Source organism: Pristis pectinata, chromosome 8, assembly GCF_009764475.1.
Source record: "Pristis pectinata isolate sPriPec2 chromosome 8, sPriPec2.1.pri, whole genome shotgun sequence".
Taxonomy (NCBI): Eukaryota; Metazoa; Chordata; class Chondrichthyes; order Rhinopristiformes; family Pristidae; genus Pristis; species Pristis pectinata.
Genome location: NC_067412.1, coordinates 77454763 through 77481816, shown reverse-complemented (window position 1 = coordinate 77481816; position 27054 = coordinate 77454763). Strand labels below are relative to the sequence as shown.

Below are 27054 nucleotides of genomic sequence, written 5' to 3'. Positions count from 1 at the left end.
GCTGGAGATGTTCAGCCGGTCGGGCACATCTGTGGAAAAGAAATAATTAAGGTTTTGGGTCCTGGACCCTCCTCAAAGTAGGAAAGAGAGGAAATAAGTTAGTTTTCAAAAGCAGAAAAGGTGGGAAATGGAAGGGTAGAGTAAAGGAATATCTCTGATACAGTGAGACCAAATGATCTAATGTGGCAGTTAGTACTTGACACAAGAAATTCTGCAGATGCTGAAATCTGGAGCAATACACAGAAAGTGCTGGAGGAACTTAGCAGGTCAGGCAGCATCCATGGAGGGAAATAAACAGTCGACGCTTTGGGCCGAGACCCTTCATCAGGACTGGTAAGGATGAGGGCAGAAGCCAGAATAAGAAGGTGGGGGGGGGGGGGGAGAGCACACGCAGGCAGGGGATAGGTGAGTTCAGGTGAGAGGGGGATGGTGAGTGGGGGAGGGGGAGAAGATGTAATAAGCTGATAGAAGAGGCAAAGGGCTGAAGAAGAAGGGAATCCGATAGGAGAGGGCAGTGGACCATAGAATAAAGGATGGAGGAGGAGAGGAGGTGGGCAGGTCATCAAGGCGGGGGAAGGGAGCCACAGGAATAAGGGAAGACAAAGGAGTGGTGGGAGGGGGGAAGAAAAAGAAGGGATGGGGTTACCAGAAGTTAGAGAAATCAATGTTGAGGCCATCAGGTTGGAGACTCCCAAGGTGGAATATGAGGTGTTGTTCCTCCAACCTGCGTCTGGCAGTAGAGGAGGCCGTGGATAGATATGTCAGTATGGGAGTGGGATGTGGAATTGAAGTGGGTGTCCACTGAGAGGCCCTGGCTGTTGCGGCGGGCGGAGTGAAGGTACGTGACAAAGTGGTCACCCAATCTGTGTCGGGTCTGACCTATGTACAGGAGGCCGCACCGGATGCAATAAATGACACCCTCGGTCTCACAGGTGAAGTGCTGCATCACCTGGAAGGAGTGTCTGTGACCCTGAATGGTGGTGAGGGAGGAGGTGTAGGGACAAGTGTAGCACCTAGTGCAGTTGCAGCATAAGTGCTGGGGGGGGGGGGGGGGTGTTGGTTATCAGTCTGTGGTTAATCTGCCTCTGGAGATGGAGACAGAGATCCAGAAAGGGGAGAGAGGTGTCGGAGATGGACCAAGTGAATCTGAGAGCGGGGTGGAAGTTGGAGGCAAAGTTGATGAAATTAATGAGCTCAGCATGAGTGTAGGAACAGCCCCAATGCAGTCGTCAATGTAATGGAAAAAGAGTTAGGGGGCGTTACCAGTGAAGGCTTGGAACATGGGCTGTTCCACATAGTACTTAAGACCAGTTTTATCTGTGTAATATGTTGCTATTAGCAACGCTGTGTAGATGCCCAGCAGGCCAGACTATACAAATCGAAAAGGAAAAAGAAGAGAAAAACTGAGCCAAAAGATGATAGGAGGAAATGGCCAGTCTGACACAGACAGAAAGAAAGAGTGAGTTAACTAAAGTTGAAGAATTCGATAGTCCTGACGGCTGCAATGTGCCCAGACAGAAGATGTGGTGCTGTTCCTCAAGCTTGTGTTGGGCCATATTGTCACAATGCAGGAGGCCACAGACAGAAAAGTCAGTGTGGGGGAGTGGAGCGTGAAGTAAAGTGACAGGCAACCTCGAGTCCTCTCCTGCAGATCAAACCAGGCTGTACACTCTTTCCCCACAGCTGAGAAGCTCCATCCTAGGCATCATCCTGTGAATCTCCTCTGCACTCTCTCCAGTGTAATCACTTCCTTCCCATACTTTGGCAATCAGAACTGCACACAATACTCCAGTTATGGCCTTAACTAAAGTTTTATCTAGTTGTTTCATAACTTCCTCCTCTTATATTTTATAACCCATCTAATAGGGACAAGTATCCTGTTTGCCTTTTTAACCACATTGTATATCTGTGCTGCTGCCTTCAGGGATTCTTGGATACAAATGTTAAGGTCACACTGTTCTTCAGTACTTCCTAGGGTCTTACAATTCATCTATCTTGCTAGTTCTTCAAAAATGCATCACCTCACATTTTTCAGGGTTAACTTCCATTTGTTATTTCCCTGCCTGTTTTTAACATTAATCTGTATTATTCCGTAGCTGAAGACTAGCTCTTAACAATCAACTACACCACCAATCTTTGTATTATCTGCAAACTTATTAATTATATCTCCTAATTCACATCCAGATCAATATATATACCAAACAGCAAGGATCGATCCCTGCAGTACACTGAGGCATCTAATCGATAAAAACACTCGACTATCACCAAGCCAATTTTCAGGCACAATTTGCCAAATTACCCTGGGTTCTTACATTTTGGACCAATTTCTCATGTGGGACCTTGTCAAAAGCCTTGCTGAAGTCCACATAGATTACATCAATCTCACTATCCTCATCAACATACTTGGTCACTTCTTCAAAAAATAAAATTAGTCAGACAGGGCCTCCCCTTAACAAAGCTATGCTGATGAGTGTTGATTAATCCTTGCTTTTCCAAGTCCCTTGGAAAATTTTCTAATAATTTTCTCACCATTATGGTAAGACTCACCTGCCTGTAGTTACTTGGCTTATCCCTGTTGCCATTCATGAATAAAGGGAATTATATTTGCTCTCCTCCAGTCATCTGACATCTCTGCTGTGACCATTGAAGATTTGAACCTTTATGTCAGAGCCCCAAAAATCTCCTCCCTACCTTCTATAGCAGCCTGAGATACATCTTATCAGTCTTGGTGAAGCCAAACAGTATTCAGTATTTCCTGATGTATGTGGTTCTGTGACATGTGCTTCTCTGGAAATTCGTTGGTAAACTTTCTGCACAAGACTAGGCATTGAGGGGTTACATTGGATGGCATTAGCAAACAGGTACTGGAATCGTGATGTTTGATTGACCCTGGAGCTCTGGAGGCCCTTGGCCATTGATGTGGAGAGTTCTCATTCAATGGAGGGCCAGAAATCCTTGAGGCAAGTAATCAACTGGCAGATGAGGAGGCAGCATTCCAGGTGAACTGAGGGAGGCAAACCCTAAGGTCACAGATGCAGTGGCAATAAAGTGTTTAGTGAGCTCACACACGTGGCTGACGTCAGTGAAGAGGTAATCAAATCCCATCTCCTGGCAATGGCCTCACTCGCCTCACATATCTCAGTGTTCAATACACACCTATCACTCATCAACTCAAACAGTTCGAGCTCTTGCCGAAAATTCACTCCATGTGCTCATATGCCAGCTGTCACCTCTGAAGGGTGATTCATCATGCTGTAGGGTGATTCACCATGCTAAAGGGTGAGGGGACATGTGGCATGTCCCATGCTGGCCATTATGGTTTGCTCACCAGAGCACTACAGAGACTATTGAAGCTGCAGTAATGCTCTTACCTAATCCTCCATTTCCTACCCTCTCTACTCCTCATTCCACCATCTTCCTAACTGCAGATAGTCTTGTCCCTTCCCCTTCACCCTTGTGTCCTTCTCACTAAGAAACTACAACATAACCAGCAGGAGCACCTGGGCAGCAAGGCAGTGATAATGAGGCTCACAGACTGTTTGATATAAATATCTAATCGCCATTCTTTACATAACATAGATTTAATAAAGAATATATGTATCAACTTCCACTTTAAATACTTCTAATGGTCCAGCTTCCACCTCTGGTCAGGGCAGAGAATTCCAGAGATTCACAACCTCCTGTGAGAAGACATTTCTGTGTACTTCAGTTTTAAATGACCAGGCATTGTCTTGTAGTTGTGTCCCCTTGTTTGAGACCCTCCCACTAGTGAAAACATCCCATCATTTACCCTGTCAAGCTCCTTTAGGTTCTTACATGTTTTGAATAAGGCCACTCCTCATTCTTCTAAACTGGCAGAAACAGGCCCAAACTATTTAGGCTCTTTTGGTAGGACAACCTTCTCATCACAGGAATTAGCCTGGTGAGTCTCCTTTGTACTGCCTCAATGTTGTTAAATCTTTTTTTAGGTAAGGAGACCAAAACTCTATACTGTATTATAGGTGAGGCGTCACCAACATCCTATACAATTGCAATAAAACCTCCCTATTTTTAAACCTCCAACCCCCTTGATATACCAATAGTATCCATCGGTATATCTGCAAAGTTTAGTATAATGAAAGGTAGATAAAAATTAGAAAAGGAACAAGAGTTTCATTGAAAACTAAGACTCAAACATGACTACATGTCTACAGTTTGGAGTTTGGTGGGGAAAAAAAATACATCCACGCCCCGGAAAATGAAACGTATGTTTGTCATGGAGATCAAGGACTGATAAATGACTGGACTAACCTTCCTTGCACAGCCTTCTGCACTACGGATTGAGAAGTCAAGCAACCCGAGACGCTCAAATCCACATATTTCATGGTTCCAATTAACACAAAGATGTCATCACTCAGACTGCAGTTGTTAGTGACTTTAATCGCATTTTCAGGTATGTATCACAAGTTGATTTATTTCTAGTCTCGACTTGGATGGTAAGGGGTTGAAATCTGAGCAACTGCATTCTGTAAGGTTGTGAGTGGTTGGTTACTTTTCTCATTATGTAGAAAGAAACTGCTTTTAGTTGTGAGATTCTCAACCTAGTAATGAGTACAAAGTCAGATCTCTCAATTGAGCTTGTATAGTTTTTTGTATTTCCCAATCCTGTATGACTTACTTTTGTCCGTAAAAACAAATAGTAAAAATAAATAATTAAAGTGACAATCTGGAATTAAAACATCAGAAATAGCAAATATCTACTTATTTTTTTACGAACTATTTTATCATTAGTGCAACATGTCTAATTCCCCTTCTTAAATTTCAAAGTACATTGATATAGTCTTGTGCACGAGGACAAAGAGAGAACATGGCAGTTCACATTAACAGGGAGGAGCTCTGCTCTGCTTTTTGTGAAGACTGCCTATTTGTTTTTCTCACAATAGTGGTCATGGTGTTCCCTCGCCATGTCTGGGATACCCTGAATACAATTCTGGTGTCAGATTGAAATTTTGGAGTTGTTTAAGGTGATCTGTTCTTTGAGTTGATGCTGAACATAAAGCAAAAACAACTGATGTGTGCACCTAACAACGATGCAAAATTACTAATTTTTCATTCAGCTTTGCTAATTTCCTTTGCTTTTAGCTTTCCCTTAAGAATTTCAATGAAAGGAAAGAAATGAGAATTATCAAGCAGGAAACTGATGTTAAAAGTAGAATCAGCAGCTAAACAAATTCTAGGATTTTATTGGAGTGGAAGGTTGTTTTATTTAAATAAAATTCATTTTCAGGATGTGGTTTATCAATGGCAAGACCAGCACTGAATGCCCATCCCTACTTGCCCTTGAGAAACTGATGGGGAGCTTTTGTGAACATTTGCAGTTTATGTAATAAAATATTTCTAGTATTTAGACCCAGTGACAATGAGGTACCAGCATTATATTTCCAAGGCAGAATGGTTTGTTACTTGAAAGGACATTTGTAGGTGGTGGTGTTCCCATCTGCTTGCTGGTATTACCTCTCTAGGTCACAGGATTACCAGCAATATGTCTTTTATGGATTTAATAAGAAATTATCTCCAACTATTAAATTTGCCTTTTTTATTTGTTCAAAATGCTTTCATTTATAACCTATAATCTAATGATTTACTGTACATTGACAAAACTAATTTTCCTATGATGAACAGGTGATATTATCTTACACTCCACTTTAAATCTAATTTTGTTCCTTTTATCTCTTGGAAGGATATGAAAGAATTTGCTTTATATGCAGAACTATTAACACTGCTCAAAGCCAGTTGTAGCCCAGATCGAGGGTAGGAACATGCTTCCTTCATTTGAGAAGTAGTGTGCCTTCTCGTTGCTGACTCTCTTTTTCCAGAGCCTGGCCAAACAGAGGTGACTGCAATGTGGGGGAGTTGAAAGAGAAGTAAATTTATGCAGACATTTATATAATCTTACAACTAGACATGGGGTAGTAGAGTAATAATTGTGAAAAAAAACTGCCATCACTTTTTTTCCTCACGAGTTTAGCTTGTTGCTATTTGGTATTTTAATGTCTTATATTTATTGAGACTTTGAAATGAAAGACCAGGGACCATGACTCCAGGTTTGAAGACAGTGGTGAACACAAAGCAAAATAACCTGCACTTTGATATGTTTTAATCTTTTTTAATTTATTTACCAAGCTGTGGATGTCACTACCAAGGCCCCATTTATTGCTCTTCCTTAATTGCCCTGAGAAGGTGGTGCTTAGTCATCTTTTTAAATGGTGGCAGTCTGAATGGTAATAATATAGTTGAAGTATTGTTTGGCATGGAGTTCCACGATTTTGACTTAGAGATAATAGAGCGAGGCTGTGTTATTTCCAAGGCAGGATAGTGTGTGACTTGAATGGGTATTTGCTTGTGATTGTGTTCCTTTGTGTCAGATACCCTCGTATTTCCAGCTGTTACAGGTCATGAGCTTGGTGCATGTGTTGGAGAAACTTTGGTAAGTTGTTGCAACCATCTTATTGATGGTGCACACTGCAGCACAGTGTGCTGGTATGGAAGGAGTGAATTTTTAAAGTTGTAGAACTGAGTGACAATCAAGAAGGTTGCTTTGTCTTGGAAGATGTTTCAGTTTCTTGTATGTTATTGGAGCTATAATCATCAAGACAAAGCAGGAAGTATGGACTTGACCTGTTTGTGTAGATGATGGAACACTGGTTTTGGGGAGTCGAGACATGATTCAGTCACCCAGAATACCAGCCAGGCCTGTTCTTGTAGCCTGTGGTATGTATGTGATTGGTCCAGTTTTGTTCCTGGTCAGTGTTAAGAACATACCAAGTAGAGGCAGAGCTAGGCACTTCACCCCCCTGTTCCCGTGTCACCATTCAATAAGATCATGGCTGATCTTTTACTTTAGCACCATCTTTCTGTACAAACTATAAGTAACTTGATTCCCTTAATATTTAAGAACTCTCCAGGATGTTGTAGTGAGATATTCAGCAATGGGATGGAGGAGGTACTTAAACTCTCTCCTATTGGAGGTGGTCATGGCCTGCCACTTGTGTGGCCTGAATGTTACTAACCACTTATTTGAACATTGAACTCTCTCCTGTTGGAGGTGGTCATGGCCTGCCACTTGTGTGGCCTGAATGTTACTAACCACTTATTTGAACATTGTGTAACTTTGTTACCGTAGTAAAGGTTATTGTAAGGCTGATGAAGATGGTTGGCCTTGGAAACTGCCTTGCAGGACTGTCGAGGAGCACAGATGATTGCCACCCCTAGGAACCAGATTCATCTTCCTTCTTGCTAGGAATAATTAGAACCAGTGGAAATTCCTCCTTCCTCCCCCAATTCCCATGACAATTTTAATAGGACTCATTGAAGACACCATTGATCAAATACTGCTTTATATAAAAATCAGTTTTTCTCACTTCATTTGGAAGTCCATTCTGTTCCAAGGCCATAATAAGGTCTGGAGCCCAGTAGTCTTGGCGGAAACCAAACTGAGCATGATTGAGTAGATTATTGGGAAGTAAGTGAACGTAATTGCTCTGTCCATGTCAGTTTGCTGATGACTAGGTATAGCTTGATTGGCTATTAATTGCTGGATTAGATCTGAGCTCCTCTGTGACTGAGTGATATTGAGCAATGTTTCATGTTGTCAGGTTGTGGCTAATAATGAGCACCTTGACTAAAAAGGCATGACTAAATTTAGGGTTCAGTACTACAGGTAGGATGTTATTGGGGCCCTTTCTTCTTACTTATCCGCTTCTTGCTATCCTGTGGAGAATACTGACTGTCCGAAGAATGGTTTCTGTGAATGGGAGAAGCTAAGGAGGAGCCAAGGATAGTTCATCACACTCAGATGCAGGTTTTTGACCCAAATGTTGACAATTCCTTTCCCTTACGAACGCTGAGTTCCTCCAGCAGATTATTTGTTGGTTCATACATTCAGCACATGGTTGCAAATGTCTCAGCCTTGCCTTTACACTCATGTGCCCTTAGGCAATATTGCTGAGGTTGGGAATCTTCATGGATTTGGCTGGTTGTGTGTCTGATGTATCCAGCAAATAGAGTAGTGTCAGTGGTTCATTTTACCTTGTTTGCACTATTTATTATTGACTTTCATTGTAATTTTGACACAATCAGTACTTAAAGTCAAGCCTCATTGCTGTGGGCCAGGAATAACATTCAGACCAGTCTTGTTAAGGATAATTCTTCCCTCAGGGGCATTGGTGAACCAGATTGTGATAATCCAATAATTATATGGTCTTCATTACTGATACTTTATTTTTATTCCAGATTTATTTAACTGAACTTAAATTTCCCAACTACTATGTTAGGATTTGAACCTTCCTCTGGATCAATAGTCCAGGCTCTTGATTATTAGTCATGTAGCTTAATCACTGTGTTACTACAAAGACTGAAAGTTGCAGGAATGGTGAAGGAAGATGAGTGTAGTGACTTTCAAGTAGGGCAGGAGTGTAAAATAAGCAGTATTGGATAGGTCTGGATGTATAATGGGCATCCAGTCTGACCCTCCGTGAACTTGAAGGCTCCACCCAAGTAATTTCACAATCTCACAGTTCAAGGTAAAAAGAGCAGGAAGTGTAAACAATTGGCATTGTGAGCCAATTTTAATATAGTAATGGACAATGGATAGAAAATGAAGCCGAAGGCATATAGGATGTTTTTTCACCAAGGATAGTAGCCAATTATCTGTGAAATCTGAACATTTTTTGGAAATTGAAACATTAAAAATAAAAATATTAGTAGCTGAAGACACAAGGATGGATTACTGCACACAGGGCATTAAAAAACATCTGTTCAATACTGAAACTGTGCAGAACTTTTGAACATCTTGCAACTTTTAAGTTGTTTCACTTTATGGATATTGATGTCTTGGTCGAAACCATAGTATGTATATTTTCATGCAGGAAGATCTCCAATAATTTTGCTCAGTTTTTAAATGGATGATCTGCTTTATACCTTACAGTATACAGAATATCATCAGTGCCATCATTCATGGTGAATGAATAAGTCATATTTTTATCACATAGTATTTTGGGAGTTATAGTACTAGGGTTAAGACTGAATTGTTTGATTCGTTCTTGTGGAAATTGCAGATTGATGGTTTTCATCATTAATAATCCCATCAGGGTCCCAGCACTTGCTCTGCAGCCAGACTAGATTTTTACAGACACACAGCTTCAAAGACCACGTGTTCATACTGTCAGAAAGTCTTTTCACTGATTCCAACTGTCTCTGATTCTCATAGACATTTGGAAGTAGTTGAAACAAAATTAAATCATAAAAAGGTATGTTAAAAACTATTATTTAATTAAAGGTAAATATACATTGAAATAAAAATAAATATAAAAAATTACCTTTTAAATGATGGTCAGTGGCCTGATTCAAGTGAACAGAATTGCATTGGAAGTGTTAGCTGTGGCTGGCATAAAGCTGAGGGACAAATACATTGCTGCACTTGTGGAATATCCTGAATTCAACAGTGAGTCCAAGCGCAGAGTGAGGAAGCCAAATGCATGCATACCTGACCTCCAGCATGTTCCTGATGCAGTGGACAGGCACAGAAGTCCAGAATGTGCTGCTGCTTTCTCTGCAGCTACCTGGTGCTTCTCTACAAACCTGCTGGCTAGCTCTCAGCTTGTTTTGAACCATTATGTTTGTTGCAGTGGATTCAGGGGAAGATCAGAGGTTTGTAAAACAGTTATGTGGTTTGATGGTCTTGGGATATGCCTATAAAAATGTATGGGTGAATTTGTGTTAAGACAGATTTCTGCCATCTGTAACCCAGGGAACCCTTGTATTTGGAGAGAGAGCAAGATTGGGGACAATAAATGGAACCATTCTCTATAAGATTGGAGCAGCCTGGCATTGTTTAAGGTATCAGATTAAATGCACAAACTAGCAACTGGGAGAACTCAGGTCTCAGATGTGTCATGTGGAAAGATTGCAGCAATCAGGCCTGAAGTAGCAAACTTAGGCATTGCCAAAAAATTCGTGTGATGGAAATAGTGCCCGAAATAGTATAATGAGAAAAGCACGACAAAAATAGAATGATGGAAAAAAATATGACAAGTGTGGTGCAATGAATTGTTTCAAGAAGTAAATAGGATATGTGCAGATGAATAAAATATTGGATAACACAGACCAGATACTCTGGACCGAATTCTGAACTTGTTTTGATATATAGAGAACTGAATCTATTTATTAATTACAAGAAGTATGATTCTAGGTCAGTAGCTGCAGCACTATTTCACTGTTCTTTACATGGAATCTACAAGCAGATTATACATTGCTGCATTTTATAGGGAGAAATGTTACTGCCAGATGTAAAAAGAGGAAGTGCTGGAAATGAAGAGCCAGTCAGGCTGCACCTGTGGAGAGAGAAACAGAGCAGTGTTTTCAGGTGGACAACCTTTCATCGTTGCTGGGTCTACAAGCTGGATTTCCCCAGTCAGCACTCCGGGAGTGCTTACACCAGATGACTTCAATGATTCAAGATGGCAACTAATCATCATCTTCTCGAGGGCGGTTAGGGATGGGCAATAAATACGGGCAGTGTCAGTGATGCTCACGTTCTGAAAATGAATAAATAAAAGCTGGTAAGATACTGTCCTAAACACTGCTCCATATCACTCTTGCCTAGAAGGTCAAGTGTGGAGATCACTGTACCCCATCATAGGCAGGCATGGTAGCATAGTGGTTAGCATAATGCTTTACAGTGCCAGTGACCCGGGTTCAAATCCGGCCACTGTCTGTAAGGAGTTTGTATGTTCTCCCCGTGTCTGTGTGGGTTTCCTCCGGGTGCTCCGGTTTCCTCCCACATTCCAAAGACGTACAGGTTGGGAAGTTGTGGGCATGCTGTGTTGGCGCTGGAGGCGTGGCGACACTTGCGGGCTGACCCCCAAAAATCACTATGCAAAAGATGTATTTCACTGTGTGTTTCGATGTACATGTGACTAATAAAGATCTTATCTTCTCTCCTAACTTTGAAAACAAAGATTTTCTTGAGCTTTTCAGCCTTATTGCCATCCTGTACCATGGCTCTTATACATTCAGTGAGAGTGTTTGATCTGTAAAGTCTACAAGTTTAGCTTCCCTAATGTTAATTTTTCAGGTGCAAAGGTCAGGAAAAGGGTGGAGACTGAAAATGCTGAGTCCTTCTTCCCATTGTATTGAATAGGTTTGTCTAACATTCTCTACCTCTATCTATTGTCAGCTCTGGCAGTTGATGATCTGGGGATGAGAAAGCAGGTTGGGAATGTGATGCACGTAGAGGGGTGTTGGCTTTCTCTGCCATGTCCCAGTTTGCTGGATCTCCACCTATGGTGTGGCTGACACATGGTGCTGGGCTTTGGAAATAACACTGTAAAGGAGCAGCTGGTGGCCAGGCCCAGCTCTGGAGATTAGAAACTCGTTGCCAAAACACATGAACAAAGAAACAGATGGTGCAGAATGCTGAAGCAGTTGAGATTTCATTCACAAGATATTGTCAGGCCGTGGATTAACTATTAACCAACAGCAGCTCTAATTGCCAAGCTTCCTGGCGATTTGTGAGCTTGGGTGGAAAACAGAAGTGATTTTTTTCAAACTGACTGCTCCACACTTGATCCCTCTGCACTTGGGAGCTGAATGTTCAATCCATTTGATTTGTGGTCGGTGACAGCAGTCTCAAATTTCAAACTTCCTTTCATATGAAATTTTAGTGAGGACTTTATTTCTAATTTCTAATTTAATACTCTGGAGCTGCACGTTCACACTCATGCTGCTTTTATCACACTAATCCAATAGTGAACAATACATTTTATGTGATTGTATATGCATCCAATCCAAGAATAAAAACAACAGTTTGCTGCTCAACCCTCCCCTACTTTCACAGGATTAGGGTTAATAAATGGGGTCCTTTCTTAAGAATTTCACTTGTCACCCCCTTTCTGGATTGTAGAAGTCGAGCACTGAATGATTGGCTGTTAAACTAAGAGGAATCAGTTTTTCATTCAATTTCAGTTTTGTATCTTAAAAATGTAAAAGAAAAGCATTCTGCTTCTTCAGATTGTGCAACAGAATTTCTACAGTTGTAAATTTTCCAATGTGAAGTGTTATATATTATCTCTCATAGGACACATTCTATTTACCTAGATGTATTGAGCTCAGTAGTAGATTATCAGAATCAAGTCTAAAAGATCTCTAGCTATACACAACTTACAAGCACAGAACAGTGGCAGTCATCTGATCTTGAAGAAGCTTAGGGTCTTAATAAATTTGGAGAGCATCAAATCTAGCCAGTTCCTTCCATTGGGCTTCATAATTGACAACGGTCTCTGGGAAGTCAATGAAGAACACGTACAGATCCTACCTTTGTTGCTGATATGTAACAGTGACCATGGTTCGAAAATCACACAGACTGGGGCAGGATTTCCTTCAAAAGGGGAAGTAACCTGTTTAAGAAGAAGTGGGGATGGATTATTCCTGCTGTAGAGAGGAAGACATTGCCAAATAATTTTCCACGTCCCGACATTTCCTTTCTTAGAGGTTGTAACAACGATAGTACTTCTCAGCTCCTCTGGAATCTTCTTATTGGACCAGATTTGAAAACAGTTTGTGGAACTTAAGCTTCTGTACCAGTTTTCAGAGTGTTGAGGGATGGATTTGATCATTTGACTGTTGACTCATGGTTCAGGAGTATCTCAAGGTGTTTCACCTTTCATGGCTTTGCTTTTCTTCAGGAGTACTGCCCCATCTTTGGTTCAGAGTGAGTTGCATCCTGGGAGTTCAGCCATAGTGGCTTCTGTAAACTTTGTGAAAGCTTCTTGTTTCATGTTCATCAGCAAAAAGCTCGACCACCTTGACCTTCAATTACTACTACTTATTTTTGATGACATAGATCTTTCTTTAGGTTTCGTTAATGCTAATATAACTCTTCCTTCTGCTGGTGCGAGACGTGTTTTGTCATATGCAGTGGGCTATTCTCTACCGACTGATCAGGCACTATATACCATTGTTTTCTGCAATGGATTTGAGATGATCCCATTTTCCATCCAACTAAGTTCGCCACCTTCCTAGCAATGATTCTGGCCCTTATTTCAGACTGCCATCCCACTTGAATTGACATTCAACAAAGGATGGATGGTCAGTTGCCTTAATCACCATCATCTCTGTATGAATCTCCAAGGTATTCATTGTATGGCAATGACATCCTCACATACATTGAAAATTACATTCAGTCTGCGGTGGATGGTTTTGCAAACACCTAACATAGACTAGGATTCTCACTCATATTAATTTTCAAGGTGCGCTATCATCTTGCCTTAGGTCGTCACACAGTCCATCACAAATCACCGTGACATGGGAGGCTATTACTTCAGTAGCCATAGAAACCAGGCTGCAAGTGCCTCCCTTGGGAAAATGTTGTGGATCATGATCTACAATAAGTTACCAAAATCCAGGGCGGTAATTAGTCAACCATCCATACACACCTTATTGATGTGAAATCTGGGTGATCTTCTGATAAAACCTCAAAAGTCTGAAGAGGTACCTTCAGCAATGTCTTCTGAAGATCCTTTTCTTCAATTGGTAAGATTGCTGTACTAACATCACCATCCTCACTCAGGTCAATGCCACCAGCATTGAGGCAATGATCCCCTCCACCACTCCACTAGACCAGGCATTAAGTATGGGCGTCAGACTCCCATTTCCCTAAATGAGCCCTCCATTGCCAGCTCACCCGTGGTTAGAGACCCTGTGGCTATTGGAAGAAATGTTACAGGTCTCCAACCACTGATAGCTAACCTGCAACAAGCAGATGTAGGCATCACAACCTTGGAAGAACAAGCCATCAATTGCACCACCCCTTCTATCATGCAGTGACCTACTTTGAGGAGAAAGGCTCTGCTCTTGATGCTGAACAGATAGAAGGAAAGAAAGGGAATGAAACTTCAGGTATCAGGCAGATGTACTGGCAGGCTTCCTATACCTTGTTGAATTAGGATTATTCAAGCTATTGGACCTACAGTTTACAGTGTTATCTGGAGCAAAGTGGAAACAAATCCATCCCTGCAAATTCACTGGTGAACCAAATGGGCTGGTTAGTCATCAACAGTGTAACAGAACACTGCTGCGAGTTCTGGTTCTGTCAGATTATCAGGTCTACCAACGTGTGACGGTGTGAGTGCCAATGTATTTGGAATCTCTTTAATGCCAACACGAATTGAAGTTCTCACTAAATAGAATGTGGATACCAGGAGCATCTCTTGAGTGGCATACTTCAATAGTTACACTGTTTATCTGTAAAGGTGCAGTGCAACTCCTCTCCCTCTCAGGTTTCATACTCTATTGAATCAGAATGTGAGAAAAATAACTTATTTTAGTGGAAGGTTTTTCAATTTTGTTGTCTGAATTTTATCATGGTGCAGTATGCATTGTAAACTAAAATAAAACCAGAAAATGTGGGAAATACTCAATGGGTCAGGCCACATCTGGGGGGGAAGAAAAGGTCCACATTTCAGGTCAGAGACCCTTCGTCACAACTGGAGGAAAAAGAAAGATTGTTAAGCTGCAGGGAGGGTGGGAGATAGGGATGTCTCTGATAGGGTAAAGCTGGGGTGACCATGAGGATGAACTGGTCCTCTGGTAATCTGGTCAATGACTGAGTCAGTTAGAGAGTGAGAACATGGACATAAGAGTGTAGGAACTGTGAACTGCAGAGCAGGAAGACCTGCCCGGTAGGTCAGGCTGGGCATGTCCTCCACTCCTGGAGGGGAAAAAGAACGAAAGGAAAAGTATACTAACAAGCTGAGCCAATATCACAGATGGGTGACTCATACAAACAGAGAAATCAAGTTACCTTGAGTTGTAGAATTCAATATTGAGTCCAGAAGGCTGTGACGTGCCTGGATAGAAGATGAAGTGCTGTTCCTCAAGCTTGTGTTGGGCCTCATTGTAACAGTGCAGGAGGCCACAGACTGATGAGTGGGGTGGAGAATTAAAGTGGCAGGCAACGGGAAGCTCAGGGTTCACCACTGCGAACTGAATGCACGTGTTCTACAAAGCAATCACCCAATTTGTGTTCGGTTTCTCCAACGCAGAGGAGACCACACTGTGAACACCAAATGCAGTGCACTAGGTTGGAAGAGGTACAAGTGAATCACTGCTTCAACTGGAAAGACTGTTTGGGTCCCTGGATGATGGGAAGGGATGAGATGAAAGGACAAGCATTGCATCACCTGCAGTTGTAAGGGGTATGGTTGGTAGAACAGAAGAGTGAATCAGGGAGTTGTGAAGAAAATAGTCCCTGTGAAACACTGCAAGGGGAGAAGGGAAGATGTGTCTTGTGGAGGAATCTCTTTGAAGGTGGTTATTGTGGAGAATGATCTGTTGGATCTGCTGACAGTGGGGTGGAAGGTGAGGACCAGGAGAACTCTATCCTTCTGTCCTGGAGGAGAAGGGTGAGAGCAGAAGCTCAGGAAATGGATGAGCTGGTGTCAAGGACTTTGTTAACAATGGTAGAGAGTTCAGGAAGAAAGAAGACATTTCAGAGGCACCTATAAAGAATATCTCATCATCAAAGCAAATATGAGGGAGACGAAGGAAGTGGGAGAATGGAATGGAGTCCTTATAGGAGGCATGGTGGGGTAAACAGTAGTCAAGATAGCTTTGGGAGTTGATAGGCTTGCAACTGATGTTAGTAGCTAGCTTCTCTCCTGAGATGGAGATGGAGGGATCCAGCAAAGGAAGGGAAGAGTCAGAGACTGACCATTTGAAGGTGAGGGCAGGGTGAATATTGGCAGCAAAAGTAATGAAATCATCAAGTTCTGTATGAGTGCAGGAGGCAGCAGCAGTGCAGTCACTGATGTACTGGGAAAAAAAGTTGAGGGAGTGGGCCCAGGTAGGACTGAAACAAAGACTGTTCCACAAAAAGGCAGGCATCACTTGGACCCATGTGGGAGCCCGTAGCTACATCTTTGATGTGGAGAAGGTGAATGGTGTTGAAGGAGAAGTCATTCAATGTGTGAACAAATTCAGCCAGGTGAATGAGTGTGTTGGTAGAGGGGAACTGGTTGGGCCTCTGCTCCAGGGAGAAGTGGATGGCCCTCAGACCATCCTGGTGTTGGACGGAGGTTTAAAGAGATTGTACATCTATGGTAAAGACTGCATTTTGAATTCTACAACTTAAGGTAACTTTGATTTCAGTCTGTATCAGTCATCCATCTGTGATATCAGCTCAGCTTGTTTGTATATTTTTCCCTTTTCCCTTTTTCCCTCCGGGAGTGGAGGACATGCCCAGCCTGACCTGCCGGGGATGCCTTCCTGCTCTGCATTTCCACCTACTGCATTCTTTTGTCTCTGTTCTCCCTCTACAACTGCTCCCATTCACTCAGATAACCTTGTTTACAGCTTATCCCCATGGTCACCCAGTTGTACTCTGTCAGAGAAATCTCCCTCCTGCACCCTCCCTGCAGCCTTACAAGGTTCTTTTCCCTCCTTCCCAGTTCTGATGAAGAATCTTGAACCAGAAAAGTTAGCTCTGTCCCCACAGATGCAGCCTGACCTGCTGAGTATTTCCAGCATTTTCTGTTTTTTAAGATTTCCAGCATCTGTAGTATTTTTTTTATTTCCATGCATTGTAAACGAGTTTCACTCAGAGAATCCTTCTCAACTTTCCAAGCTCCGAGAAACACTCAAGATCTTTTACATCTTCAATGTCTGTGTAGCTGTTCGGTTTACTTTAAGTTTCTTCATGACTCCTTTGATCCTTGAATTATTGATTTGCAAACTCTGCTCCCCAGGATGATTCTCAGCTCCCTAAGCCACTAACAAGTGATCAGTTTGCCTTTTAAGTTACTTAATCACTCCTGAGACCAGCTTATCAAGGCAATGTGTAAACTGTATTCCTGGAATCATGGATCAGTGCACTGTGCATGCAAATTCACGATTTCCCAGCACCTGAACCATAATTCTAAAGTTGCTTCTCTATTCCTGAGCTCTGAACAGCTGTACTCAGCAACTTTGCAATGTGTATTCAGTGGGAAAATATTTCTCTAGACGCCTTTTCTTCACATGCTTAACAATGTGACCTACATTTTCCAGTCACTGCAGTCTAATTATTGGCATTAATCTGTGCCACATTTTTGGGATTTCTGACTCTGCTGTGTTGGGGTCCATAATACATTATAAAAGTATTTCTATCATCTTAAACTTGACTCACAAGGAGTTACAGTCACAGGACAAAAAAAGCAGGGAATTTTAAAGTAATAATCAGATGATTGTCAGTGGAAAGGTTTCTTCGGATATTTTAAGGATTATCCATGCTATTTCTAATGAAATGACTTAAGAACATTAGAGATCAAAACAAATGTAGACAATAAGACCTGTTCCAATATTCAATAAGATCATGGCTGATCCTTAACCTCAGAGTCCCTTTTTTACTTGATCTCACTATCCCTTGATTTGATCTGAGTCCAAAAAGGTCTTGAAAATACTCAGTGACTGAGCATTCACAGCCTTCTGAGGCAGAACGTTTAAAAGATTCTGTGTAAAGAAACCTCAGACTAAAAAAATTAACTTCCTTATCCTATGGAGACATATGAGACTGCAGATCTTGGAATCTGGAGCAAAAAATGAGCTGCTGGAGGAAGTCAGTGGGTCGAGCAGCATCTGTGGAGGCAAAGGGATAGTCGATAGGGCCTGATGCAGGGTCTCGACCTGAAACGTTGACTATCTTTTGCCTCCACAGATCCTGTTCGACCTGCTGAGTTCCTCCAGCAGCTTGCTTTTTGTGTCTTATCCTATGATCTTAGTTCTAAGCTGTCCACATAGGAAATGGCCTCTCAATATCTGCCTTTCATTTACTCTTGGAATCTTTAACGTCTTGGTGAAATCATCTCGCTTTCTCCAAACTCCATTGACCAAAGGCTAATCCCAGGCTCTCCTTGTGGATGTCTGCCAGGAAGTTCCATTACTCTGCACCTAATGCAGGTATCTTTTAGCTCAGCAGAAGTGGTTACCTTACGCACTGCAGGATTCCACTATCTGAGCTCCAAAATCAGAGTTGGTTCACCACCATCTTCTAAGGGACAATCAGGATGGATGGTAAATCTTGGCATTGCCTGAAAAAGTCACACCCCATAAATGAATTGAAAAGAAACATTTGCAAATTTTAGAGTAAAACTTGTGCTCAGTGGCAGTCAAGAACAAAGACAGCAGTTGATTTTAAATTGGCCCATAAAGTTTAAAAACTCGGTGTGTGCCATTGCTGTTTAGGTAGAGAAAGTACGTGTTCTTGTTTCATATTCTAATCAGAATCATTTAAGGAAAAAATAGTCTGGAATTGATGTTTTTGTTCATTTGAACATATTCTGCAAATTGATTTATTGTGAACCTGATCTTTCCAGCATGCCAATCAGTTCTGTCTATTCTACCCTCCTTCCCCCCCCCCCCCCCCCCCAACCCACACACATTTTCAACACCATTCATGGAGTAAGTGTGCTGTCTAAAATAAAGGAAGAAAATTAAGGCAAAAACATTCATGTTTAATCCTGTAATAGTTGTGTACTTTAAAAACCTGTGTACGCACAATAAAATGTACTTATTCTGTTTTTATTGTTTAAATTATGTTCAAATCTATATGTTCTACTGTGTTAATTAGAATGAGCTGCAAAGAACTCTTGGTCATCAGTGAATTTGTTTGTCCTCAGGATGTGCGCTTGCAGTTCAGGTAACAGTGAAGGACAGCCATGTGAATGGAACAGAAGGAGGGAGTGCAACCTTGCTGTGTACATACAAAACTACGGACGGTGACTCAACTGACCTGAACATCCAATGGACTTTCATATCAAGCCACTCCAATTCACACAAGCAGGTAAATCCACCTTGAGCATCGGAGGTAAAATATTTGGTCTTGCCTTTTGCACAGTGGTGAGCTCTGCTCTTGGCTCCCCTGGATGGGTCAGGGTAGGGTGACATTACTTGTATGTCAGCAGCATTTACCTTGGACTTAATAGACACATCTTCAATATATCCATGTTGAAGAAAAGAAAGGGAGGAAAAGATATGGTAGAACAAGCCCGTCTCACCACTCCCCCACCCCTTCCTTCACCAGGATAAGCGCTCTCTACATATTTACTTTAATATTTTAAACATCTAAATTAGATTGTGCTTAAATCCCTCAAAGTTAACAATAGAAGTGATGTTTTAAATAAACGCCAGATACATGCAACTTATTCTCACAGTTTCAGCCCTGGTATCAATTTGGTGGCTCTTCAGACAGTGTACCCTAAATCAAGCCCACTACATGGGGTCTGGTCAAGGCTCTATACGACATTGCTTCCTCATTTTTGATTTCCAGTTCCCTTAAGGCTAACATTACTTTGGACTTTTTAAACAAACTTTGCACCTGTGGACTAGCTTTTAGATTTTAGCTTGTAGGTTTAGATTGGACAGCTAAATCCTTTCCCTTCTACACAGCTATGAAGTTATCACTCTTCAGAAAGTTTCTTGTTTTGACTTACTTGGTTCTAACAGGTAACATAATTCTTCATTACATTAAGTTTCAAATGCTGTAGTTCTGTGCACTCACTTGATCAAAAGTAATGCAGGTACTGGAAATCAGAAATAGAAAGAGAAAATGCTGGAAAGACTCAGCGGTTTGGACAGTGTCTGAATCAGAATCAGGTTTATTATCACTGATATATGTCATGAAATTTGTGTTGCAACAGCAGTACAGTAAAATTACTAAGTTACAAAAATAAATAACTAGTGCAAAAGAGGAATAATGAGGTAGTGTTCATGGGTTCATGGACCGTTCAGAAATCTGATGGTGGAGGGGAAAAAGCTATTATTTTATGTTACGTTATGTTATGTTATGTTAGAATGTTGATGTTAGACTAAAATCTGAAGTTCCCTTGTTTGTATCTCACTTTTGTCTTTATTAAGGAATGATACTTGCAATTTTTAAATTCAAAAGCATGATCCCTAAATTAAAGATCTTAGAAAATTCAGGACTATTGCGTGTGCAACTTCTGCACTTTCTTTTCATACTTGTGGGTGAAAATAATCAAGTCTGGAAGATTTGTATATCTTAAGTCCCATTATTATTTCTTTTGCCATTGTTTTACTTAAAGGACTTAAGTATTGAAGCAGGTAGTACAGATTATTTCAGGGAAGAATGATATGTGTTGTTGAAGCAATACATTACAAGATCAGTTAAAAGATGTTGATAAAGAAAAGTACTTGTTTCCCACTGCTGTTCCCCTTCCCTCCATCTAACCTGTTCTTCAGTCTGATGGAATGTGGAGAGGAAGAATTAAGATGCTACCAAAAATAACAGGCGAAGTAACCTTTTACAGTTCCTAAGCCTTTGTTTTTCACCTATGCTTTTTCATGTTGAGACGTATTTCAGGTTACGTAACATTTCTAGGTTCATGCATTGAGTATTTATTTATTCTGACAACATATAGTATTGTTAGTAGGTTGGGATGAGCCTCAATATTTGTTGAAAGTAGTGGCTTGGACAGAAGAGTAAAAATAGTTTAGAGCGTAGGGGTCCAACTTGTTCCACCCTGGGCAGCTAGTTGGGTCAATTCAGCAGGCAGGCCCTTCCAAGCAGTAGTTACTGTTTAAAAGAAAAACAAATTGCTGGTGGATCTTTAAGGCCAAAAATGCTGAAGGTTAATTATTCATTCACAGTTTGCATTCACTGGTCATTTGCTGGGTGATAAGGAGGTGCATATTATTGATATGATTGTAAGTGCCTCCAAATTATTTAACACATTCAGGGGAAGTCAGGAGAAAATGTTGCAGAGTGAGATCAGAACTAATACCAACTGATTCCATCTTCATTAATCCAAAGCAATAAGTTTAGTTTAATCAATATAAAGTGGGATATTCAATTGTATAGCATGACAGAATATAATCCTTTATACAGCAAGCTGTCCAACTAGCACGTTTCTACCCAAATCCAGCAGAACTCCTGTCCTACTGGTTATATTATGGATGAGAGCAGCGTGATGCATTGCCCCAAGACGGCACACATATTTGATAAACGAGGATTGTGTAGTCAACAGTTAGAGGTAAGTTCTGTCTCTATGTTGATGGACAGACTTTGGTACCATACAATGTTGTAAAGCAGCCCTCCAAATTCTCCATTTTGAATCTTGTGTCCATGGGGTAAATACTTTGTTTGCAAAGTGTGCACAAATATGATACTTTTTAAGTCAACAAACTTGCCTTCCTATTTATTAACAACCCAACTACAATGGAATAGTCATCTTTGGAAAATAACACATGCAAACATGTTCATAGTCTAATGAAAGGAAAGTAACAATTCAAGTTTCCCTTAATCAATGTCATCCAGATAATAACTCCCTTAAATTATTTGTAAGTTTTTGTTACCTTATTTTAAAAAAATCTTTATTTCTCTGTCATTTGAGTCGGTTACATTTATCTCGTCAAATGTGGACAGGATACAGGGTAAGAGCACAGTAAGAACTGATAGGATTGTAAGAAACTGAAGAACAAAAAAGAGGTATTAAGTTTTGAAACTGCACTTTTAGAACTAAGAAAAGTTTGCCAGTCCAACACAGTCCAGAAGTCATTCTACAGTTTACAGCAGAAATTAGGCAGCCTGCCACTGGAGGGAATTAACTGTGCATTCATCTCATTCAATTTTGTTGCGTAGCAGAGAGACAACTCTCAACGGCAATAAAGTGTAAGCTAAAGTGAATGTTTACATTCAAAATGGACAAAGTGAATATCCTGTATATTATAAAATACTCTCTTGATGAATGAATTGTTTGTGTTCTTAAATAAGAGGATGGGGAAACTGTTTGAATGTTTTGGGAAATCGCCATTTCTGTTGATAGTGCTAGTAAACAAGGAAAGACTTGCATTTATTTAGTGCCTTCATGATTTAAGGACATCCCCAAGAACCTTACATCCAATGAATTACTTTTGAAGTGAAATCATTGTTGCGGTTTAGAAACTGTAACAGCCAATTTGCAAGGACCAAGGCCCTACATGTAGCAATGTGTTAATAACCAGATAATCTGTTGGTTAAAATACTAGCCAGTCGATTTGGAAGCACTCTGCTCTTCATTGACTATCTGGTATTGTTGTTAAATGAAATGTGTATTGAGAATTTTCTTTTGCATTGAATGCAGCTTGTGTTCAGCGATGTGAATAGAATGAGTTACACTTTTTCTGGAAAAGCAGTTAATTAACTTTACCAATACTGTGCAATGCCATTGGAGCAATGACTAATCAATAAAACTAGAGTTTATAGCAGGGGACATGACTGATGCCTTTTGAAAAGAGAAAAGCTAAACACAGAAGGAGATCAAAACAGATGGGAGAAAGGAAAATAAAAAACATCAACCTGTTTTTATGTGTCCATGCCCCTGAGTGGGATCTTTTTATTGTAGCTGTGTCATCTTCCAACCCAAAAAGGCCCATTCCCATACCTTCTAATCTTGCTATGATTGATTCCTTTGAATGCTGAAATAATGGAGGGTTATCAAGTTGGGGCTTGTTACAGAGATGGAGGGGAAAGACCAGGGAGGGACTGAAAACAAGAGCAAGAATTTAAAAATCAAAGCATTACCCAAGGTTCCTCATTCCAAATGACCACTTACTCCAAACTTACTATGTTCAAAAGTAACAATAAACAAATAAAATTCTCTCAAATATTTGTTGGAATAGTCTGCGCAATTTGGAACTAATGGGATACGTTCTGAGTATCAGTAAACATCAGTATAGTGTTTTATGCCTTGAGGTATCTCATCACAAGGTAAACTATATCTGTGACTTTGATGATATAACAATCCTTGCAATTCTACATCACCTTTATGTCTGGAATGTTTCAAAAAATCAATTGCTAGGTGATATGTTCCAATTTTCCCTCCACTTTTATGACCCACTTGTTGATAAAGGAGTGCAGTTGTACGCCACGCAACAGGTACCTGACAAAAGAGGGAATGGCGAGTTCAGGAGAAAGAGTTGAAAACATTGAAAATACACTATAAATTTTACAAAATTCTCTTCATTTGGGAAAACTTCCTTTGGATTGGAAAATTGTGCACTTTAAGTTGCTTTTTAAGGTAGTGAGAGGGAGATTCAGGAATTTACAGATAACATCTGTTGTTAGGAAAGTTATCAAAGTCTGTAGTTAAGGGTGGACTGAACATCTTGAAAAAGTTACATTTAGAGAGAGTGGGCATGTGTCTATAAAAGGTAAGCCACCTCTGACTAATTTTAGGTGACTGGTGTCATGGAAAGGGGTATATCTATGAATATTTGGCCAGCAGCAGCCTAAATAGGATACTGAAATTGACAGAATGTAACTAGTGGTGACCTGCAAGAATCTGCATTAAGGATGCAAATATTCACCATATTTATTAATAACTTTGAGGTGAAAAGCTACATATTCAGGTTTTCTGATAACAGAAGATGATGACTATTGTAAGTAATATTGATGAAAAACGACACTATGAAGAGATATTAATAGACTGGGGAAATCTGTGGCAATGGATTTCTCTACAGGTACATGGTCTTAAAAGGATAAAATAGAATACTTTCTAAATGTTGAAAATCTAGCATTAATAGAGTTTCCAAGAAACTTAGAATCATAATGCATTGAAATGGCATAGGAAGGAGAAAAAAATAACAAAAAAGGCTAATGGAGTGCAGGGTTTTAGTGCAGAGGAGTAAATTGGAAAGGGGAGAAAGTTATGTTGCATTAATATAATGCATTAATTGGACCAAACTCTAAGTAATGCAGACAGTTCCAAGCACTATGCTTTAGGAAGGAATTATTGGTCTTCGAGTGCAACAAATAATCTGAACTCCAAGGCTAAGATGCACATAAAGATGACACCGAGATAACACTCCTATTTCAGGTAACCCTTTCCTCCTGTGTACCCCTTTCTCTCTCCTTCTGATACACTCCAGTCCTCCCTCTTCTGTTCCTTGGCCATAACCCCCTCCAGGCCCCATCACCCATTTTCAACCCCATCCCCCTCCTGGTCCCATCTATCTACTACCTGCACATTTCATGCACCAGATCCCCTCCCCTATCTAGTTCTATCTGCCCTTCATCTCACCTTTAATAGTGCCCATCATCACCTTTCTTACTTACCAGATTCCAGCACTGGTAGCCTTTGTGTCACCACTTATCACCCTCCTGCAGCTGTCTCCCTCGTCAGCCTTGTTGGTTCCATTTGCCTTTTTTTTCATCCTTGTCTGCTTCCACCCATCTCCTAGAGTCTCCGTCTCACTCTCCCCTTACCCCCCCCCCCCTTTATATTGGCTATCTTCCATCTCCAATTACAGTCCTGATGCAGGGTCTCAACCTGAAACATGGACAATTCCCTTCCCCCACAGATGCTGTTCGACCTGCTTGAGTTCCTCCAGCAGTTTGTTTTTTTTTCGCTATAAACTAGTTCTGTACTCCCTGGAATTTAGATGTTTGAGGGGTGATAATCATGAATTATCTAAGTTATTAATTGGAATTGATAAAGTAGGTAAAGAGAAACTATTTTGGCACAATGGAGAGGGGAGTTTAGCACTGGGCGACGTGGCCTAAAAATTAGAGTCAGACTTTTCAAGGAGTTGAGTTACAGAATATTCACATGTGCAGTGTGTGCAACTTTATTTTGCCAGCAGAAACCCTTGTCAGCTCAATTGTTGACTTCAAATGTGTGATTTATAGGTTTTATCTAATCAAAGGTACTAAGATGTATGGAGAAAAGGCGAGTATATGGGCTTACATCATACATCAACCATGATGTCATTGAACGGTGAAAGAGGCCTGATGGGGTAAATGTCTATTCCTCTCCTAGTATTCCTGTCCGGGCCAGTGAAGGGAAAATCACCACAGATGTCTATATGAGAGGCCACTGCACAACAGCCTGCAGTAGGATTTAGTGGCTTGAAAAATATGAGAGTAACTTTGACAGTTTTTAATTTTTTAAAAAATGTATGAGTTGGGAAGTTACAAGTTACATGTTTCATCATGTTGGTATGCAGAATACTGTGTGATTAGTATTGTATGAGGCAAATACATTGCTGATTACAACTAACCACTAAAATTAAAACCAAATTTGAAATTGTTGTGAGCATTTACGTTTCAGCAGATGCATCAAAAGTTTGTCAGGTTGGACAAACTTGGGTTGTTTTCCCTGGAGCGTCAGAGACCGAGGGGAGCCCTGATAGACGTTTATAAAATTATGAGAGGCACAGATAGGATAGTCAGTCTTTTCCCCAGGGTAGAAATGGTGAATACCAGAGAACATTGTTTTAAGATGATAGGGAGGAAGTTTAAAGGAGATGTGTGGGGTAAGTTTTATTTTACAGAGTGGTAGATGCCTGGAATATGCTGCCAGGGGTGGTAGTGGAAACTGACACAATAGTGGTGTTTAAGAGGCACTTTAAGAGGCACATAAACATGCAGGGAAGTGAGGTATGTGGATCATGTACAGGCAGATGGGATTAGTTTAATTTGACATCATGGTCAGCACGGACATCATGGGACGAAGGGCCTGTTCCTCTGCTGTCCTGTTCTGTGTGTCGGTTGCACTTTTACATTAAGGCACAACATACAGTGAAGGGTTCTCTTGGCTCTGATGAGCAACATGACTTAACTACTCAGCTGAATGAGTGTGACATTTCTATTTCTTGCACAAGCAGCCTTGTGGGTTGATGATGTGTCAGCTGGTGCTAAATTAGAGCAACTTCGATTTCATAAACTCATGGCTTCCAGGAATTAACTGAGAGAATCTACTAATCAGAACTGGATTCAACCCATTATTCCTCAAGGTGACATCCAGGACCTGCCTTGAGTAAAAAGGGTAGATGTAACGCAAACCATCTCTTTCAAGGTATATAGTGGGCTTGGCTGACCTTTAAACCCATAGCTTTACAGCTCCCTCTGAAAGCACACCTCTTAATGGTTACTCTTATCTTTTATAGCAACGAGCCAGTCTCTGTGGACTTACTTATGTAGAGTGGTCTCTTTATCTCCTTACGAGGGAGTTGTCATACAAAGTGCCTTGCACGAAGAGAATATTCAAACAATAGTATCTTTTCACAGGAGAAAGCAAACACTGCTGTTATTTAATTTGGTTTAAACAAAGAAATTCTATATAACACAGCCATATTCAGCAGCCCTTTTATCAAACACTCCTGATCGCATTTACAAACGATTAATACATTGGGGTGTGTTATGTGCAATTAACACATGATGCTAAATTCCTAACTTCTGCAAGCACTTCACCATCTTTGTGTTTCTTCAACTCAGCCAGTTTAAGGTTAAACAATGTCTGATTTTTTTCAGTCTGAAACTCTCGTCTGAAGACCTTTCTGAAGATCTGAATAAATGATGAAAGTGTTGCAAATCAAATATTTTTAACTGTTAATTCACAAATATTATGATAATCTAAAATGTTTCCATTAGCTACAGATGGAATAACAGAACTTTTGATTTAATTAAGAACAGTTTAAGGGTTCCAGTCTTCATGAAACAAGTTTGTCTAATCTCTTTATTTGGAATAAAGGTGTTAATTTCTTCAAATTCACATTATGTTTGAGTGATTTGACATGATAACACAGTAGATACCAATTGCACTGTAAGTTTAGAAGCAAAGGCAGCACCCTTTAATTGTTCCATGTCATAGGCATATTAACTATTTTTATTAGAAGCTGCTTCTTTCCACTGAACGGATTTTAGTCTCAAGAACTGCATTGACATCTGTTGATTCTTTCTGAGGATAAGAATGAATTTGTTGATGTCTAATTCTCACTGCTGTAGGCGTCAGTTTTACATACATACTGATACTTAAGGATGACTCTTGTCTATTGTGACTTCTTGTTTTCATTTACAGATCTATTATTCTGGGGGCAACATCACATTCATAAATTCTGAATTCAAGGGCAGATTATTGGCAGGACATAAACCAGGAAATGCATCCATCACCATTGAAAAAACTGCGTCCTTCTGACTCTGGGAATTACATCTGTGAAGTTGAGAACCCACCGGACTTCAAAGGCAACAACATCGGATCAGTCATA

At 40.6% G+C, this 27054-nt stretch overlaps 1 protein-coding gene across 1 annotated transcript; it reads left to right on the top strand.

Annotated features, from left to right (window-relative positions):
- The first annotated feature begins 4350 nt into the window (after positions 1–4350).
- On the top strand, positions 4351–26984 carry LOC127573812 (V-set and immunoglobulin domain-containing protein 1-like). Its single transcript, XM_052022319.1, has 3 exons — positions 4351–4432; positions 18690–18853; positions 26868–26984. The coding sequence occupies exons 1-3, from the start codon at positions 4363–4365 to the stop codon at positions 26982–26984; spliced, it is 351 nt and encodes a 116-aa protein (XP_051878279.1). The 5' UTR covers positions 4351–4362.
- The last annotated feature ends 70 nt before the right edge of the window (positions 26985–27054 follow it).

What these genes read in the sequence shown, in the direction of transcription:
- LOC127573812 (XM_052022319.1), top strand. Translation starts at nt 4,363, where the DNA reads ATGGTTCCAATTAACACAAAGATGTCATCACTCAGACTGCAGTTGTTA. An exon ending in GACTTTAATCGCATTTTCAG is followed by an intron (nt 4,433 to 18,689) that starts GTATGTATCACA and finishes GTTTGTCCTCAG; the next exon opens with GATGTGCGCTTGCAGTTCAG. An exon ending in ACTCCAATTCACACAAGCAG is followed by an intron (nt 18,854 to 26,867) that starts GTAAATCCACCT and finishes TTTCATTTACAG; the next exon opens with ATCTATTATTCTGGGGGCAA.